General features: G+C 39.8%; 1 protein-coding gene across 5 annotated transcripts in view; it reads left to right on the top strand.

The window, feature by feature from the left end:
* LOC148855210 (cycloartenol Synthase-like) overlaps positions 1 to 21025 on the top strand; it is a 114938-nt gene that overhangs the window by 92799 nt on the left and 1114 nt on the right. For all 5 annotated transcript variants that reach the window (XM_088982793.1, XM_088982792.1, XM_088982791.1 and 2 more), the window contains 9 exons: positions 197 to 310; positions 519 to 641; positions 739 to 861; positions 929 to 1027; positions 7242 to 7298; positions 7825 to 7871; positions 7970 to 8113; positions 19402 to 19579; positions 20169 to 20249. In XM_088982793.1, coding sequence (XP_088838919.1) covers positions 197 to 310; positions 519 to 641; positions 739 to 861; positions 929 to 1027; positions 7242 to 7298; positions 7825 to 7871; positions 7970 to 8113; positions 19402 to 19579; positions 20169 to 20249 — 966 coding nt within the window. The remainder of the gene's footprint in view (positions 1 to 196; positions 311 to 518; positions 642 to 738; positions 862 to 928; positions 1028 to 7241; positions 7299 to 7824; positions 7872 to 7969; positions 8114 to 19401; positions 19580 to 20168; positions 20250 to 21025) is intronic.

The raw sequence follows: 21025 nt of genomic DNA, 5'->3' as shown, positions 1-21025 counted from the left end.
CATGTCACTTATGTTTGATAGGTTTCTAATAGGTCTTATATTACTCCCTTTAATATGCATACCCAATGCCCACACACAGATAGAATGTTTTCCATATTCCAATGAAACAGGAAAAAACAAGGAAACAAAATTATAACCTGTTTATCTTTTGTTCATTTGTTGAACTGAGATACTGATCTTTACCAAAAAATATCAGGTTTTAAATATGCTCTGCTGTTGGGCAGAAGATCCTAACTCAGAGGCATTCAAGTTGCATCTCCCAAGAATATATGATTATTTGTGGATTGCTGAAGATGGCATGAAGATGCAGGTTTGGATATAATACTCAGCTTGTCCTTTTATTTATTTTCATAAGTATATTATTCCTACTTTTAAGAGTATGCTTGTTTAAAACATCGTTGCCCTGTGGAATCTATCTTTATCCTACTGCAGGTTCCATTGGCAATTATTTGCATATCCCTACTTTCTCAATTCATTTCTGAATTTTAGTTCCATTTTACATTTTGATAAAATTACAGGGATACAATGGAAGTCAGTTGTGGGACACTGCTTTTGCTGCTCAAGCAATTATTGCATCTAATCTCACTGAAGAGTATGGTCCAACTCTTAGAAAAGCACACGAGTACATAAAAAACTCACAGGTGATTTTAATCCTTAATTCTTTAGAGAGATATTTCTCATATACCAGCATATACTCCTCTTTTTTTCCTGTTTGATCAGCTTTCTTTTCTACTGAAGGTTTTAGAAGATTGCCCTGGTGATCTTAGCTACTGGTATCGCCATATTTCTAAAGGAGCATGGCCGTTCTCAACTGCAGATCATGGATGGCCCATTTCCGACTGCACAGCAGAAGGACTGAAGGTAAATTATTGTATAGACTCAGGAGTTCTTATACTACCTTCTTAGTGTATTCAATTTTCTTGTTCAGGCAGTTCTCTTGTTGTCAAATATTTCATCAAACATTGTGGGTGAACCACTGGATTCAAGGAGGTTGTATGATGCTGTAAATGTCATTCTCTCCCTGCAGGTGAGTCAAGTAGAGCTCATTAGATTGGGAACTTATTGCTGGTATCATGCAAAGTAATTGCTAATTATTTGTTTGTTGCTGCATTGTGTCGTTTACCTTTGAAGATGTAATTTCTAGATGCCTGTTTAACTTACAATTTTTAAGTCTTCGTGTTTTTTCTTTTTAGTTTTTATATTTTTTCTTTAAAATATTAATTTCAAAAGAATAATCATAGTTAATTTTTCTTGGATCATATGTGAGATTGTACATTACTCTCCATCTTCCCCATCAGTCATCAACATTGAAAAACATTTCTTTTTCTTTTTTGAGAAAGACATTTATGTTTATTTATATCTTTGTTTCCCTGCTATTTGACGAATTAAGGTGACAATAATTGCATTACCTATGTGCCTAAGAACTTGGTGCATTCCAGGAGATACGGAATTTAGGAAGTTATAGATCTTCTATTAGAGTCGAAATGCTCTAACCAATCCCTTGTATCCTGCTTCAATGAATACCAATTTTGACTTCTAACCAAACCCTTGTATCTTGCTTCAATTCATACCAAATTTTGACTTGTCACTACAGTATCCTGGAGGAAGCTTCATATAGATTATCTCCACTAGGTGGTGGTAGTAGAGGATCTCATTATTAACTTCCATCTGGAAGACAATTCACTGCTAACATAACAGTCTGGTCTTGTAGCTATCAGTACTAGCATGAGATCTTAGATTTACTAAAGAGTAAAGTGACCCATTAACTGCAAGTAATAGAGCCATTCAGTGGGGAGAGGAAAATAAATAACTTTTTTTCATACTCAAGAGCAGTTTGAAACATTGGAAACCTATTGATAAGTAGAAGAAAATCAGAAATATCAATCAAAAAGAAGTGAACAAAGAACCATAAGTAGAAGGAAACCTGTAACAATCAGGAGGGTGGAAAAAAATTTGAACGTGAAAACAGATATATGAAGGTGAGGGTCTGAGGGATGAGAAGAAATTACAATAACGAAAGAAGATGATGGACCTTCCACTAATGGAGGAAATGAGTAGAATGTAGATTCAGCTGGTTCCTTCACCTTTGACAAACCAGAAGGGGCTTTTTCTACCGGTAATTTGGGCTCAGGTAAGGAATTTGGATTATTATAGCAATGTTTTAAAAGGTGTCCTAGGTCCGCAGGCAAGGTCCATTTCAGGGAAAGTGCCTCAACTTAATTCTGGGCACACTTTTCGAACATAATTGGTGTGCCTGGGCATGCACCTTTTTAAAATTGCCATTATTTTTTATTTGTATGTATTTTACACCTTTGTAATGGTTTATCAACTTCTAAATTCTTTTTATAATTCGTTGCACACAGTCCACACTAGGGCCAGAGGCATGATACCCCAAATCACCTTTTTCTTTCCTACTCAGCTTAGACAGATGCCAACTTCTCAAAACATCCACCAGAGTCTCCAGAAAACACCAATGAAACTCCAAAAATGTCAAACCACCTCGCCCATAACCTTCTAACAAAACTGCAGTGCAGAAAAATCTGATTCACCATTTCCAACTCATTACAAAAAATACAGTTAGCATTATATACAACAAAATACCTTTTCATTGAATTATTAGTTATCATACGCTTGTTGAGAGTGACAGTCCACAACAAAATGGCAAGCTTAGTAGGAGCAACTGTACTCCAAATCCTAGCCCAAGGAAAACTACTCTCCCTTAGCCCAGGAGCATTTTTTTATAAGTAACTTCCAATTTATCAATCAAATACCAAAAAACATTGCAAGCACTACAAGCATCCCCTAGAGAGACACGAGATGTTACCTCCAACAAAACTAATACAATTTACATTTGAGCCCAATTCTTAACCACCCCTTGCTTAGCTAGTGCATCTGTCATCCCATTTGCCATTCTCCTCGCCCATTGTACCCTTAGATTCATGTTTCTAGTAAGCTATTTGAATTATTTTCATCTCATTCCTATAACTCCATATTATGGACTCTGGTTCTTTGAGCCATCTGACAATCAATTTAGAGTCCCCTTAAATCACATGTATCATGTTCAATTGATTTGCAATCTGTACACATTGCACCACAGAAAGCAATTCAGCTCTAACAGAGTTGCCCAAACCCACTAGACACGAAAATAGAACAATCACATTGCCCTTTGTATCTCTCATTACCCCTCCTAATCCAAAGGGACTAGGGTTACCTTGACTGCTTCCATCAAAATTCAATTTCATGTAACCTTCCGAAGGATGCTTCCATAAAGGTTTTGTTTTTCCTTATTAGAACTTCTCACATCAACTTTCCAGTTCTTCCATACACCATCAAAAGAAAACTGTGAGAACTAAGTCCAAAGTCCTAACCCAACCAATCACCCTGTCCATCAGAAGTTCTCTCACCTCTTCTTTGTTTCTTCTTCTCTACTTTTCTGAGAATACTCTTGCATTCCTTTCTTTCCAAATAGTCCAAACCACAATTGCTCTTACACATCTCCACATAATTCTTCCCCTCTATTTAGGTCAAACAAAGGTAGTTGGATCAAATAGCATGTTAACCTCTATTGGTAGGTTCTATTTACATCCAAACAAAGAGAAGAACAAATTCCAAATATCTACAACAAAAGGACAGGAGATTAGAAGGTGATAACAATTCTCCTTGTTGGATTTACACAAGGCACACCAATTTACAGATAAATACAAAGAGGGTCTTCTTTTTTGTAATAGGTCCAAAGTTTTCATCTTCCCATAAGCTACTTTCCAACAGAAGGCTCCCATCTTGGGTGTGATGGGTCTGCACTAAACTTCTGTAAAGGAAAGGCAAGAGGGACCAAAGAGAGACACAAAGACTTGAACAGAAAAAAGCACACGAGAACAAGCCTTTGGGATGGGGGCCCAAATATGCCTATTTGGTTTAGTGGAGCTCGAACACACACTATCAAGAATTTGAAAAGACCCCATCTTTCTAGCCTCTAGGGGAGTAAGACAAGGTTGCCCCTCTCTCCTCTCCTATTCACAATCATAGCCGATATTCTTGATTCCTTATTGGAGAGAGAAGCTAGCCTTAGCCACATTAGGGGATTTATAGAGGGCAGAGAAAACATTCATTTAACTCATATCCTCTATGAGGATGACACCAAAGAATATTTTTCAAAATTTAAAGAAAATTTGAAGTGCTTTGAAGATATCTCAAGGTTGAAGACAAACCTTTCCAGGAGTAGCATTGTCAGTATTCCTGTATTGTAAGATAAGTTGAAAGACCTTTCCAAGAGTAGCATTGTAGGTATTCATGTATCATTCTAGACTGTCCGGTTAGACCGCCTATGGGTATTCAGAAGAAGAACCAGCCACGTGCATATCATGTGACTGAGGGACAAACCACTGATCTCTTCTACCAAGGGTGATTCCTTTGTTAAGGGTGAACCTTTTGCATCTATGGATGAAGAGAAAATTTTGCATTCATGGTCCATTTATTAGCTAGATGTGAAAAGACCTTCCTTCATGATGAACAAATGAACTAAAGGAGACAACGTACATGAAGCCTTCTCCTGGATACAGTAGTAATCCCTCCCTTTCTGTCGATTTAAGAAATCCTTATATGACTTCAAACAGGCTCCTCGAGCCTGGTTTGAGAAATTTCGTGATGTTGTTGTTGCTGTTGGATATAGTCAAAATTCCTATGCTCTCTCTCTCTCTCTCTCTCTCTCTCTCTCTCTCTCTCTCCATCAAAGATCTCAAGGCAAAACAATCCTTTTGTTGTATGTTGATGATATGTTGTTGACTTGGGATGATGAGAAGGGAATTTGAGAACTTATAAGTTGTCTAAGTCCAATGGTCCCTTGCTTCTTGATGTTACTTTATATCGGAAACTTGTTGGATCCCTCATTTATCTCACCATGACTCGTCCTGGCATCTCTCATATGGCTTTGGTAGTTAGTCATTTTGTTTCAGCCCTTTGTCAACTTCACATGACTCTCGTACATCGGATTATTCGCTATGTTCATGGTATTTTATCACATGAATTGTACTTCTCTTCCTCCTCTCCTATTCAATTGAGGGCCTATGCTGATGCAGATTGAGTAGGCTACCTTGACACTAGATGGTCTACTATGGGGTGGTGTGTCTTTGTGGGTGATTTCCACATCTCTTGGAAATGCAAGAAATAAGAAACAGTTTCTAAATCATCTACAGAAGCCAAATATAGGGCTATGTCATCTTTGTGCAGTGAGATAGTTTGGCTTCAATCTCTCCTTGCTGATCTTGGTATTCATCTCCGTACACTTATTTCTCTCTATGCTGATAACATTAGTGCCATCAAGATTGCATCTAACCCAGTGTTCCATGAGAGGACTAAGCATATTGAGGTGGACTATCACTTTATTAAAGACTTGTTTCTTGCTTGTTCCATCTCTCTTCCACATGTAGCTCCAGATTTGCATATTGCTAATTTATTTACAGAGGCTATGACTAGGTCTAGATCTAGGCATCTATTTCTTGTGGGCAAACTGATGCCTATGTCTCTACATCAGTTTGAGGGGGAGTGTGGAGATACTTGATGTACTGTGGTACTATAGTCCCTGTTGTACTATAGTCTTACTCTTTCTATTCCTTTGTGTTTTCTCTTTCAACCCTTTAAGGGCCTTTTTGTAATTATATATATATATATGTATATATATAGCTCTTTGGGGGTGGGGGTTGATTATTACATTTGACACTCCTGAAGTCCTTTATCTTCTCTGTATTGAACTGGTAGATTGACAGCAACTAGTAGATTGAAAGTTTCACATGCTTGGAACTGTTGGATACTTCAAGCACTTTGGTGCAATCCATATATGCTTTCATTTCACTTCCACATTTTTACTTCGAATATGTTTTATATGTTATGTTTATATATTTTAATTTGGGCCACTAGGCTTTTTAAAATATTTAATCTCTTGCAAAGATGAGGTTCACTTTTTTATGTTCCTTGCTTTGAAAAGGTGCACACATTGCCTTCCACCTTGTGCCCTGGGTACTAATGAAACATGAATCTGGTAAATTCATGACACAAACACACCCAAATACATGAAACGTGGATCTGATAAGCAATCAAACAAAGAAATGGATGGGGATCTCTTATCCAAAGAAAAAATAATAGTAGAAGACAGTTGATAGAACATTGTTTAGACCATGATACTTTTTTCTATTGAAGTCATATTAACTTTGAATAATACTTTTTTCTATTGAAGCCATATTGACTTTTACTTCACATATTCTCATATCCATCAATCCTATTTATTAGGGTTCACTCAATTAGATCCCATTACCAAAAAGGGTTCTAATGTCAAATTCTAACATGTAAACCAGTATCAGTTGTAACCATAGTTTTCAAGGCGCCAAGGCGAGGCTAGGCGACAGGGGGGCGCCTAGTCGCCTAGGCGGGTGCCTAGGTGATGGATTTTTTTAAGTGAAAAATACATATCCTAGGTAGTTCCCTAGGTTCCATAACCATCTTTCCTTAATAACTATCCATAATTTTCATAAGAAAATTATAAACTTCATGTTTATGTCTAGAAAATCAACATATTTATGAGAAGAAAAGAAGAAAGAAAAGAAATTTCAAAAAACATGGAGACTGAACCCCTATTTTTGTTATAGGAACAGAAGAAAAGAAAAGGTGGAAGAAGAAGAAGAAGAAGAAGAAGATGTGGAGGAAGAAATGTGTTGATTAGACAAAACTTTAAGTTTTTCCCTTGCATATTGGTTCAAATTTTGAAGTCTTTGAGGGTTCAATACAGCAGTTAGCAATGTTTGTGTTGATTAAACCCTAACAAATAAGAAAATAATAAAAATAAATGAGTTTATAAACACAAAAAATGAATATTTTTGTTTAATAATGTCTATTTTATAATTATAATCTCAAAAAAGTAACAATATAAAAATATTTTATAAGACAGTATACAGAACTGCTAGGTGACTGGGCGAGGCGAGCCTCCAAGGGCGCCTTGTCGCCTAGGCATCGCCTTGGCAACTATGGTTGAAACCTTTAATCTAAACAAAACAAAAAAAAAAAAATCATCAAATAGTAGTCTTAAGCTTAGTCTAGAAGCAATTTGTTACTTTATCATTCATGTCTTATTTTGTAGTTGCAATTCTTCATCCACTTGCTCATTCTGCTCCATTGATCTCCCAGTTCTTTGTTTACAACAAAGTATCCCTTTGCTTTACTTCTTTTTTCTTCTTTTCTTTGTACTTGTGCAGAACAAAGATGGTGGCTTTGCAACTTATGAGCTTACTAGATCCTACTCATGGTTGGAGGTAGCCGTCTTTAATGCTCAATACCTTATTGTCTTATGCTTTCTGTTTTTATGGTTATATGAGGATGGGCCTTGATGCAATGGTTGGGTTGCTCCATTGTAACCTGGATGACCAGGTTCAAATCTTGGAAACAGCCTCTGTATATGCAAGGGGTAAGGCTGCGTACATCTGTCCCTCCCCACACCCCGCATGGCAGGAGCCTCGTGCACTGGGCTGCCATATATATATATATATATATATATATATATATACATACATATGTACATTACATACATACATATATAAATAGCCAATAAAAAAAATAATTGCTGTGCAGATTCTTATTTTTCCTTTCTTTAATTTTGTTTAAGGATGTCGCACTTCTTAGTCACTAATAATTATCCTTTACCCTACATATTCCTTAAGAATATTTTTCTGCTACATCTCTAGTTGTGATATTTCTTGTTGTTAATTTCTGCAGCATATCTTATTTAGGTTATTCAAAATGTAATACTATTTTTGTTTTTTGTTTACTTTATATTTTCAGTTAGTCAACCCTGCTGAAACTTTTGGCGACATTGTAATTGATTATCCGTAAGAGATCACTACTTACATTTAAAATTTTATTTTTGTGACTATTAACTTATTGATCAAAATTTCTAAATGGTATGCTATCTTGAATGGTATTACAGTTATGTCGAGTGTACCTCTGCAGCAATTCAAGCATTGGCATCATTTAAGAAATTGTATCCAGGGCATCGGAGAGAAGAGATAGAAAATTGTATTAGAAAAGCTGCCAAGTTCATTGAAAAGATACAAGCAGAAGATGGTTCATGGTCTGTATTTCTTTTTTCCCTCCAACTATATTGTTAGAATGTTAGAGTGATGTTCGGCTGATAAGAGTTCTTATTAGCCCATTCTTATGTTTAACTTATCTTGTAACTGGGCCTGTGTTAATGGGCCTAATCCTGTTTAATGATTTAAGTCATCTGGGTGTCCCATCACTAATCAGGGGCATCCCAGTAATTTCTTGTACCTTGTACTATATTTATATATAAATAATAGCATGGTTGACTGGCAAGTACAGTTCGACATTCACTGCATTTCAGAAGTTCTCTTCTCTTCTTTGCTACTTCGAGTACAGCTCCTAAGATTACATGGTATCAGAGCATTAGCTTCTTCCTGGTTTCAGCCAGCGCACTCTCTTCTCTTGCTGTCTTTTCATCTTCTCTCTTCCTTTTCTGGGTTGCTGCAGTAAAGACCTAGGGGTGTAAGAGAGTAAAGCAAGTTCGAACCTAGGGTTTCTCTTGGTTGTAGGACTGAAGAGTAAAACCTAGAAGTAGATGTCCTACTAGGTTATTTCCAGCAAGTAGTAGCTATCTGGCTACTAAGAGAGGTCTGTATAGGACAGACCTAGTTGAGGACTGATTTCAACAGTCCTAGCACTAGCCGAAAGGGGGAGAGCCTCTTCTACAGTTGCAGTTTCGGTGCACCAGCAAGACTCTTGCAGAACAGTGGTAAAGAGCCCTATTTTCAGGTCAGTTACCAGCCCTACTTCAGCCCTGCACAGCACAGTGGTAAAAACTTACACTGCACAGTTGCAGCCTCCAACTTTTACTTGTTACTGTACCCGAACTGGTTCAGTCCAAGTGAAATCTATCTAGTGTGCTACCAGCACTGTGAACATTTCTATCAGCACTGTGAACACTGTGACCACTTCAACCAGCCCTAAACAGAACCACCTACAGCACTGTGAACAACTCTAGGACTGAAGTCAGGATGTCCTTGTAGAGAACACTGATGTGGGCCCCACAGCTACGGCCCCACTGTGTTTGTAGGGTAGAAGATGTTCTAGTCTGCCTAGGGTTAGCTATTGGTCATTTAGTTGTTTCAGTTGTTATTTATTTCTGTCTTTTTTTGCTGTTATGTAAAGACTAAGGGCAGATCTGTCCTTTTCATGTAATGAGCATAACCTATAAATATTAATTAAAGAGGCGGCGGCAGAATATCATTCTTTTGCTCCTCCTTTCAACCCTTGTGTTCTACTGCTTCTCCTCCCTCTTCCTCTTCTTTCCTCTTACCTTTCTTCTTATCTTCGATCCTGAAATCTATTAGGGTTCAAGACTGATAATAGTCCTGAACTTCTACTTGTTATCAGAGCTAGGGCTTCTCATGTGAGTCTAGTCCAGCCGACCACATGAGAACCATCTAAGGCTGGAAGCTGAGAAAGCAGAGTTCGTTGACTGGTTCTTGGAGATCTCCAAAGGATTAGCAGCTGTTTGAAGAAGTGCCACAGTTGCAGCGAGTTGGTGAAAGGGAAGAATCAGAGGAGGCTAGGGTTCGGGTAACCTTGGTAGGCAGCGAACTGCATCCTATTTAAGTCTTATTTTCTGAGAGAAGTAACATCAGAGAAGATAGGTTGGACCTATCCAGCAAGGGTGGCCGAACCACTCTAGGGTTTTATCTCTCATTCTCTAGGGTTTTGTCTTATCCTTGCGGCAAACCCTAGTATTGGACTGAACCTTGTGATCTTATCCCTGCAGCAAATCCTAATAGTTCAGTTTTAGGGTTTCAGCATATCAAATTGATCAGTTTAAGGTTTCATATTAACCCTAATACGAACCTTACCCGTACGGTACTATCTGGAGTGTACAGCTTTTAGGACTGATTAAAACCTCAAATTGGCTTCAGCATATCAGACTGTTCTTCAAACTGATTTTCAGTCTTCTTTTGGGGTTTCGAACACTTCTAAAGGGGTGAAAACAATTCGGACTGTTGCTGTTGTGTGTGGTTGTTGATTTCAGATCAGTTTTATACATAATTCATGCACATCTACTGTGAGTACAGATTGCTTCTATACTGATTTTGTGATTGTGGTTGGTTGTCCTAGTGTTGGTTTTGACTGTAGTAACCCTAATTTTGAGACTTCTAGTTCTTGACCGAAATGTAGTTTAAGAATCAGGCAGAAGGCAGTTTTGGGAACAACAGTTATGGTGGTGGTTCTGAGACAGGTTTTCAGATTACAACCGTAAAGTTTGATGGATCAAACTATTTGGAATGGGCCCAATCAGCCATGATGGCTATTGGGGGAAGGGGCAAAGTAGGGTATCTCTTGGGAGATGTGGCAGAACCTTCCAAGGGAGACCCTACGTATACCAAGTGGGTCCAAGAAAACTACTTGGTTATGACATGGCTCTGTAATTCTATGCAGCCCCATATCAGCCGAAATTACTTATGGGCAAAGACAGCCAAGGAGATGTGGAATGTGATGAAAGAGACTTACTCCCAACCCCTTAATGTTGCCAGAGCATATGAGTTGAAACGTGAAGTGAGTTCCCTTAAACAAGGAGAGAAACCGGTGTCGGTCTACTTCTTTACCTTGAAGTCCCTGTGGCATGAGATTGATCACTTAGAGACTCTTGAGTGGGAGAGTCCCAAAGATGCTCAGATACATAGAAAGCACATCGAGACAAACAGAGTGTTTGAGTTCCTGGCAAGACTGAATTCAGAATATGATATTGCGAGACAGCAGATTTTGACCAGAGATAGTGTGACCCTCTCTCAAGCATACTCCTTAGTGCACAGTGAAGAGACCAGGAGGAAAGTCATGATGCAATCTCAGCCGCTTACACCTGCCTTGGTAGCTGTCAAACCCAAAACAAAGGGTGATTCAGAGAGGGACAGAAAGAAGGAAGATAAAAGGGATGTGGTGTGTGAGCATTGCAAGAAACCTAAACACACAAAAGAAACATGTTGGAAGCTGCATCCACATTTGGTCCCGGCAAAGTTGAGAAATAAAAGGGTAATGCTCAGTGGCTATGACTACTGATTCAGCATCCTCATCTGGCACGAGAGGCACACCACTAGAGACGTTAGCTGCAGTTCGGGCTGCTCTAATACAACTGGAGAAGGAAGTTGGCAGTTCAGCTCAATTACCACAGTCATCATCAGCTCCGGCCACATCGGCCTTTGCACACTCAGGTACTCGAGCCTCAGCCTACCATGCCTCCGCTCCAGGTACTACTGAACCGTGTTGGGTAATAGATTCAGGTGCATCCGACCATATGACTAGCTTGCCCTCTTTGTTTACTACTTATTACTTATCTTCTGGTAGGGATAAAGTATCTATAGCTGATGGCTCTCTTGTCCCTATTTCTGGCAAGGGTGACATTAAACTATCGGATACTATATCCTTGTCCTCTGTCTTGCATGTTCCTAAACTGGATACTAATCTCCTTTTCGTTAGTAGTATTACCAAACATTTGAACTACTCAGTAACTTTCTTTCCTGACCGATGTGTTTTTCAGGACCTGGAGACGAAGAAGGTGATTGGGACTGGCTGTGAGACGAATGGGATCTATCTGCTCGGGGAGAGTTCTCGTCGGGAAGAGTCTGTGGATAAGAAGTTACTTGTTTATCAGGTTGTGAGTCCGGTTATGCTTTGGCATAACCAATTGGGTCATTTATCTTTTCGGTCCTTGAAGAGTCTGTTTCCTACTTTGTTTGAGTCTGTTGAGTCATCTCAGTTGAAGTGTGAAAGTTGTGAGTTTGCTAAACATTGTAGAAACTCTTATTCATTGAGTAATAAAGGAGTAATAGTTCTTTTGATATTGTGCATACTGATGTTTGGGGGCCATATCACATTCCTTCTATGGGTGGGTACAGGTATTTTTTGTTATTTGTTGATGAGCACACCCGGTTTTCTTGGGTTTATCTTATGCGATCACAAGATGAAGTGTCTGCCCTGACCCAAAACTTCCAGCAAATGATCCTAACCCAGCTTGATGCCAGGATCAAAGTGCTTAGATCTGATAATGCAAAGGAATACTTTGCTAAGCCATTGGCATCATACCTCCTTAATTATGGGGTTATCCACCAAAACACTTGCCCTCATACACCTCAGCAGAATGGGGTTGCAGAGAGGAAGAATAGGCACATCTTGGAGGTGGCTAGAAGTATTATGTTTACCTCCAATGTCCCTATTCGCTTCTGGGGTGATGCTATCCTTACGGCGGTATATCTTATTAATCGGATTCCTTCTTGGGTTCTTGATATGAAACCTCCTTTTTCCCTTCTATACCCCAATGAGGAGTTGTTCACTATTCCCCTCAAGACATTTGGTCGTACCTGTTTTGTTCAGCTTCTCGGTCCCCATCACTCCAAGTTTGAACCCAAGGCCTCCAAATGCATCTTTCTTGGTTATGCACAAACTCAAAAGGATTATTGTTGTTATGATCCTGTCTCAGGGAAGAAGTTTGTACAACATCTACAGCCCACTGCATCTCCCAATTTTTGTCCTATGATCGCCTATCTCCCTCCTACAGGTCCTATCTCACCTCCATTGCTGATGTCCCTATTCCGAGAACAGTGCAAGAAGCCCTATCAGTCCCGGAGTGGAGAGGTGCAATGCAAGTTGAAATGGATGCCCTGTTGAAAAATAATACCTGGGAGCTAGTTGACTTGCCCAAAGGAAAGAAACCAGTTGGATGCAGGTGGGTATTTACTGTGAAGCACAATGCGGATGGTTCCATTGAGATGTACAAAGCTCGGCTAGTTGCAAAAGGGTTCACTCAGACTTATGGTATAGATTACTTGGAGACATTTGCCCCGGTAGCCAAGATGACCACCATTCGGGTTCTATTATCTCTTGCAGCAAACTACACTTGGCCTTTGTACCAAATGGATGTTAAGAATGCCTTCCTGAATGGGGACTTGCGGGAAGAGGTTTACATGCAGTTGCCTCTTGGATTCTATGATACAGAGGCAGGTAAGAAGGTCTGCCGGCTCAATAAGGCATTGTATGGTTTGAAGCAGTCACCTAGAGCTTGGTTCGACAGATTCAACTAGCCCTTAGGAAGTTTGGTTATGTACAGGCCCAGTCAGATCATACACTGTTCATCAAGAGGGTGGAGTCGTCACTGACACACTTGCAGTATATGTTGATGATATTGTGGTGACAGGAAATGACAACCATGAGATTGAGTCCCTCAAACAGCTCCTTCATCAAGAGTTTGAGGTGAAAGATCTGGGTATACTACGGTATTTTTTGGGTATTGAGGTTGCTAGATCTAAACAGGGGATCTTTGTCTCTCAGAGGAAATATGTTTTAGATCTCTTGGCTGAAACTAGAAAGCTAGGTGTCAAACCTGTAGATACACCCATTGAACAGAACCACAGGATTAGTGCAGAGAGTGGGGAGCTGCTTGAAGACAAAGTTATGTTCCAGCAGTTAGTGGGAAAGCTCTTATATCTATGCCTCACCCGACCAGATATCAGTTATGCCGTTAGTGTTGTCAGTCAGTACATGCATTCTCCTAGAACCATGCACCTTCTAGCAGCAGAAAGAATACTAGCATACTTGAAGAGATGCCCGGGTAGAGGTATACTGTTCAAGAACAATGACCACATGAAGGTGGAAGTCTATACGGATGCCGATTGGGCTGGGAGTGTTGATGACAGAAGGTCTACCTCTGGATATTGTGCTCGTGGGAGGTAACCTGGTTTCTTGGAGAAGTAAGAAACAGAGTGTTGTCTCCCGATCCAGTGCTGAAGCTGAGTATAGGTCAATGGCTAATGGAGTGGCTGAAATTCTTTGGCTGAGATCACTACTTGAGGAGTTGGGTATTGAGTATGAGAAGCCCCTGATGCTGTATTGTGATAATCAAGCAGTTATTAATATAGCACACAACCCAGTGCAGCATGATAGGACTAAACATATTGAAGTTGATCGACACTTTGTACGAGAGAGGGTCTCATCACAAGAAGTGTGTCTCCCATACATCACCTCCAATATGCAACTGGCAGATATTCTCACCAAAGTTGTACCATGGAAGAAGCTAGAGGCAGATCTATCCAAGTTGGGAATGATAAACATTTATTCCCAACTTGAGGGGGAGTGTAGAGAACACTGGTGTGGGCCCCCCAGCTACGGCCCCACTGTGTTCGTAGGGTAGAAGATGTTCTAGTCTGCCTAGGGTTAGCTATTGGTCATTTAGTTGTTTCAGTTGTTATTTATTTCTGTCATTTTTTGCTGTTATGTAAAGACTAAGGGCAGATCTGTCCTTTCCATGTAATGAGCATAACCTATAAATATTAATTAAAGAGGCGGCGGCAGAATATCATTCTTTTGCTCCTCCTTTCAACCCTTGTGTTCTACTGCTTCTCCTCCCTCTTCCTCTTCTTTCCTCTTACCTTTCTTCTTATCTTCGATCCTGAAATCTATTAGGGTTCAAGACTGATAACAGTCCTGAACTTCTACTGTCCTCACTATTCGGTGAAGTTTGCTCTAGAGATAACAGACCTGTCGCAAGGTCCTCAAACCTGGAAAACCCTAATCTGCATAGCTTGCAGATTACATACAAGTGTGCTGCTGGATGAGTGTAACTTCAGAGAGTGGTCCGTCTCAGCAAGGTTGTTCATTACCTCTCGTGATCTCACAGGCTATTTGGATGGAGACAAGAAAGAACCAGAAATTGACAGTCCTAAATACACCGTGTGGCGCAAGGAAAATGCCACGGTCATGTCTTGGTTGCTGGCCTCCATGACTCCTCGGGTGACCAGAGCCGTTCATCATTTCCCTACAGCCGCTAAAATTTGGGAGAAAGTATCCAAGACATACAGCCAGAAAAAGAACAATGCTAGAATCTACAGGCTGAACCAAGACATTGCAGCCCTAAGGCAAGGAGACATGTCTGTGGCAACATACTTTGCAACACTGGAAGGCCTCTGAGAAGAGCTTGACCATCATTTGATTTTGGATTGGGAAAATGCCAAAGATAAGGAAAGGCATGACAAGCAGATTGAGGAGGGCAGAGCCTTCAAGTTTCTGGCGGGCCTAGACCCTGTATATGAAGATATAAGGTCACAGTTCTAGGGAGAGATGAATTACCTGAGCTTCACCATGTCTACTACTTGGTGAGGAATGAAGAAGGAGAAAGGAGATGCAAGTTGACTCCCAGACACAGTCAACAGAACTATCTAGAGAACATTCAGCCCTAGTCTCCACTAAGGGAAATGGATTTTCAGACAAAAAGTCCCTCAAGTGTACCCATTGTGGTGGTGAGAAACACACAAAGGAGAAATGTTGGGTCTTGTACCCTCATTTGAAGCCAGTTGCTCTGAGAAAGGACAGAAGGCAACATAAGGGGCACACAGCAAGTGGGAATCTTGCCACCAACAATAGTAGTGACAACTCACAGAGTACTTAGACAATGTCCTCTTCCACCACAAGGCAGGCTGCCGACTCCTCTGGACCAAGTACTTTGGGCTTCACAGCTAGTGAGGTAGAGGTTCTCAGTCAGGCATTAGTCCGTCTGAAGAACAATTCTTTAGCTTCCACCTCTCTTGCCAAATCAGGTACAGCCTCTGCATTTAGTGCAACTAGTTCCATTAATTCTACCTCTTGGGTGATTGATTCCGGAGCCATTGACCATATGACACATATGTCCTCCTTATTCTCTTCATATCATTTGTTGTCTGGCCAGGATAAGATGAGAGTAGCTGATGGGTCTCTCTCCACCATCTCTGGAAAGGGGGTGGTTGACCTAAGCAAGGATCTCTCTCTTAAATCAGTCCTACATGTTCCTAGTCTTACCTCAAATCTGTTGTCTATTTCAAAGCTTACAAAAAAATTGAACTGCAGTATAACTTTTTTTCCTTCTCATTATGCTTTCCAGGACAGATTGACGGGGAGAACGATTGGGAGTGGTCATGAGTATGGGGGCCTCTATTATTTTGATGCAGATATCAGCTCAGCCCTACAAGCTTCTGCTACTACTAGTCCGGAAAGTGTGGAGTCAATAGCTAGGCTGCACTTGTGGCGTGCTAGGCTAGGTCATTTGTCTTTTTCTTCTTTAGCAATGTTGTTTCCCGAATTATGTAAGGGCATTCCAAGTCAGAGTTTAATTTGTGATGTGTGTCAAATGTCAAAACAATGTAGATCAATGTATCCAATTTCTAGTATTGAAATTCAAGCCCCTTTTGATTTGGTTCATTCTGATATTTGGGGTCCTTCACCCATTGTTTCCATTGATGGCTTCTGTTACTTTATCAGTTTTATTGACCATTATTCTTGGTGCACTTGGATTCATCTGTTAAAAGGACGTGATGAAGTTCCTCGGATAACTATGATGTTTTGCAAGATGGTTGAAATACAATTTGATAAGAAGATTAAGCAATTCCGTTCAGACAATGCAGCTGATTACTTTGAAAGATCCCTGAACTCATTCATGGAATATGCAAGCATGTTACACCAATCATCATGTGCTTACACCCCTCAGCAAAATGGGGTTGTTGAGCACAAGAACAGGCACCTATTGGAGACAGCTCGAGCCCTACTTTTCCAGCACGTTGTGCCCAAGCAATATTGGTCTCAAGCTGTACTCACTGCATCATACCTGATAAATCGGATGCCATCTAAGGTACTGGGTATGAAGACTCCTTTCTCTGTTTTGTGTCCCACTCTTCCAAAATTTCCTCTTTCCCCATGGGTTTGTGGCTATACATGCTTCATACATGTGAAGGATCCAAAGAAAACCAAGTTGGATCCCAAGGCTACAAAGGGAATTTTTCTGGGGTACTCTCCTACGCGAAAGGAGTATAAGTGTTATGATCCTGTCTCCAAGAAAAAATATGTCACCAGAGATGTAGTCTTTTTTGAGTCTCGACCCTATTTCCAGTCTTCTCAGAATCCTCTTCAGGGGGAGACTAGTGGGCTGGAAGAGGATTCTCATTCTCCCTTCTCATTTGTTCCCCTTTCATCACCTTCCACTACTCCTAGCTGTAACATTCCGAGTCAACCTAGTGGGATTCCCATTGTGCCAATTACTTATCCAGATTCAGCTGATGCTTCTGAAGGTTCCGGTATGCAAGAGAAAGAGATACTTACATACAGTAGAAGGAAGAAGGGCCCTCAACCTCATGATTGCAACCAGTTGAACTCAGATCAATCTGTCTTTGCAATCGAAGGTAATTCTGACTCATTCAATTCAAATTTGGATCTTCCTATTGCTCTCCGTAAGCCTATTCGTTCTTGTACCACTCGGCATTCCATAGTTGATTATGTTTCTTACTCACACTTAACCCCTGCCTATCATTCCTTTGTGTCTGCTCTTTCCTCTGTATGTGTCCCTTCCAGGTACTCAGAAGCGGCATCTGATTCAAGATGAAAAGAAGCCATGAATGAAGAGATGAAAGCCCTAATGAAAGCAAGAACGTGGGAATTGGTGGACCTGCCAGAGGGGAAAGGCACTGTTGGGTGCAAGTGGGTATTCGCAGTAAAGCACAGGGAAGATGGGTCAATTGAGAGGTACAAGGCCAGACTTGTGGCTATGGGATTTACACAAAAGGAAGGAATTGACTACAAGGAAACCTTTGCCCCAGTAGCAAAGCTCAACACAATCAAGGTTCTACTGTCACTAGCAGCAAAATTCTCTTGGGAACTTGATCAGCTGGATGTGAAGAATGTCTTCCTAAATGGTGATCTTCATGAAGAGGTATTCATGGAACCCCTACCTGGATATGATGTTGGAAAGGTGTGTAAACTAGGTAAAGCATTATATGGTTTGAAGCAGTCTCCCCGGGCATGGTTTGAGAGACTTTGTATGGCCATGAAGAAAGTGGGGTACACTCAAAGCAGTGCAGATCATACATTGTTTACTAGGAGATGGGATGACAAACTTACAGCACTCATTGTTTATGTGGATGATATGGTGATTACTGGAAATGATGTGAAAGAGATGAAGAGACTGAAGGAGTTCTTAGCTTCAGAATTTGAGATCAAAGACCTGAGAAATCTGAGATATTTTCTTGGGATTGAAATTGCTAGATCAAGAGAAGGAATCTACATATGTCAACGAAAATATGTGCTAGATCTCCTAGAGGAAACAGGCATGATGGGGTGCAGGCCAGCAGACACTCCAATAGAACCGAACCATGGATTACAAGAATCAATGGGTGAGGAATACTGTGATAAAGAAAGGTACCAAAAATTGGTAGGAAAACTGATATACTTATCCCTTACTCGGCCAGACATTGCCTATGCAGTGCATGTTGTCAGTCAATTCTTGCACTCACCAAAGACCCCTCATATGAGAGTAGTGGAAAGAATTCTTAGATACTTGAAGACTTTCCCAAGGAAAGGAATTCTATTCAGGAAAAACAAAAGACTTGAAATTGAAGCCTACACTGATGCTGATTGGGATGGGTCTGTTAGAGACAGAAAATCAACCTCAGGTTACTGTACATTCTTGGGAGGAAACCTAGTCACATGGCGCAGTAAGAAGCAGAATGTTGTGGCTAGATCAAGTGCAGAAGCAGAATACCGAGCTATGGCACACGGGGTTGCTGAACTCTTATGGCTCAGAACTCTTCTTAATGAGCTTGGTATTAAGACTGAGGGTCCTCTCAGGCTGTATTGTGATAATAAAGCTGCTATCAACATTGCCAACAATCCCGTGCAGCATGACAGGACAAAACATATTGAAATTGATCGACACTTTGTCAGAGAGAAAATTATTTCAGGAGAACTCTGTGTGCCTTATACTCCATCAGAGATGCAAACTACAGATGTATTAACTAAAGGGCTGGCAACAACAAAGTTCAAGGACATACTTGGCACGCTAAGCATGATTGATATCCATGCTTAGCTTGAGGGGGAGTGTTAGAATGTTAGAGTGATATTCGGCTGATAAGAGTTCTTATTAGCCCATTCTTATGTTTAACTTATCTTGTAACTAGGCCTGTGTTAATGGGCCTAATCCTGTTTAATGATTTAAGTCATCTGGGTGTCCCATCACTAATTAGGGGCATCCCAGTAATTTCTTGTACCTTGTACTATATTCATATATAAATAGTAGCATGGTCGACTGGCAAGTACAGTTCGACATTCACTACATTTCAGAGGTTCTCTTCTCTTCTTTGCTACTTCGAGTACAGCTCCTAAGATTACATATATGTTTCTATTGTATAATTGGATGTTCTCCTTGCTTTGTACCCATTTTTGTGCTTTTGGTAATTAATACTTTAATATCTTCAAGGAGACCAAAGCTTGTACTTTTCTTTTAGTTTTTAAGAAATTAATCTTTCATAATTGGAGTAAAGAGTTCTATGGAAAATCTTTTATTAGGTATGGCTCTTGGGGCATCTGTTTCACCTATGCTACATGGTTTGGAATAAAGGGTTTGATAGCTGCTGGGAAAACCTTCAAGGACAGCTCTAGCATTCGGAAAGCTTGTGATTTTCTGTTGTCCAAACAGCTGGATTCAGGTGGCTGGGGAGAGAGCTACCTTTCATGTCAGAACAAGGTTGATTCATTTCTTCATTCGATAATCCTTTGTCGTCAAGACATACATGAAATAATGAGCTAACCTTGAACTATTTGGAATATATTAAAAAACTTGGACTTTTTGGCATTATTAGTTTTTCAAAATTGATTTTCATAAACACAGAACTAAGTACATTCTTCTCAAAAACATGGACATGCTTTTATTATCAACCTAAAGAAATGAATAAACCAACTCACTGTTGAACTGGAGTTCTGTACCTTAATCTTTTCTCAACTACCTGTACTTCTGTTCCCTGCTTGTACTTTTGAATAACACAAATCATAATAAAGCATTTAGATACTTCATAACACAGAAAAACAGAATCTCAATTAGTGAGATGAGGTGAGACTGCACCAGTGGATGAAGAACCAAATCACTTTGTTTTATTTATTCATGTATTTGGCCTATGACATCTGACATCTTAACCAACTTTAACCGAAGATTTCTATAATCTGAAGGAGTGCATCATGGAAATCTTGAAAATATATGAAACAACGGAACAATTTATGCAAATTTTGATGGTTCTTGCAGTTCCTGATTGAAAATAATTTCAATGACTGTTCAACAGGTCTATACAGATTTAGAGGGCAACAAGGCACATATTGTAAATACTGGATGGGCCATGTTGGCTCTCATTGATGCTGGGCAGGTATATATGGAATTTCCAGGAGAGATCCTGGTATTATGTGGCCAGAAAGTTAGAATTTGGAATTTGTTTCATATGATGAAGCTGTTGGAATGTTTTATGTGATTTTCAATTGTTTCCATGATAAACATTTTCATTCTCCTTCCAGCTCCTTGTACACAATGAAATATGTCCAATCGCAGGGATAATGCCTTCATACATGATTCATAACACTGTTCTTTGATAAAAGTAATCTGTTAATTATCATTAAAAAAAAACAATGGAACGTGACCAGATGAAATCTGCCACTATAATGAAAAATAAGTATTTTATATCATTCTCATATATTTTGTACACAAGACAGTAGCCATGTGGAAGCCCCTAGATTTTAAATTGTCAATAGTCAATATGTTTTCCATTGACAGCACCCAGGCAAAGGCTTCCATTCTTAAGAGGGATTGGATTGCTCAAAAATCCTTTGATTTGAGACTGATGCACTTGGTTTTGAATAAATTATACGTAGTTATCCACTATTTATTATGTTGATCTAATTGTTTAATGCTTAAAAACCAATCAATGCAATTATCACTTCATGTGTGAGAATCAGTTACGTATGCTCTATTATTTTCTGATTGTTCTAACATTGTTGGGTGACCGCAAGCATTGTTTCCCATTTGTCATATTGAGGAAAGGAAGGTCAGACATGGACCCCCTACATTTCTTATTAGATTTATAGACTGCCTTCTTTTACAAAAAAAAAAAAAAAAAAAAAGAAAAATGAATATGTAGAAGCAGGGTAG

Source organism: Nelumbo lutea, chromosome 4 (assembly GCF_056320005.1).
Source record: "Nelumbo lutea isolate HS-2025 chromosome 4, American lotus-T2T, whole genome shotgun sequence".
NCBI lineage: Eukaryota > Viridiplantae > Streptophyta > Magnoliopsida > Proteales > Nelumbonaceae > Nelumbo > Nelumbo lutea.
Note: the sequence above shows the minus strand (reverse complement) of the source record. Positions and strands in the feature narration are given on the sequence as shown.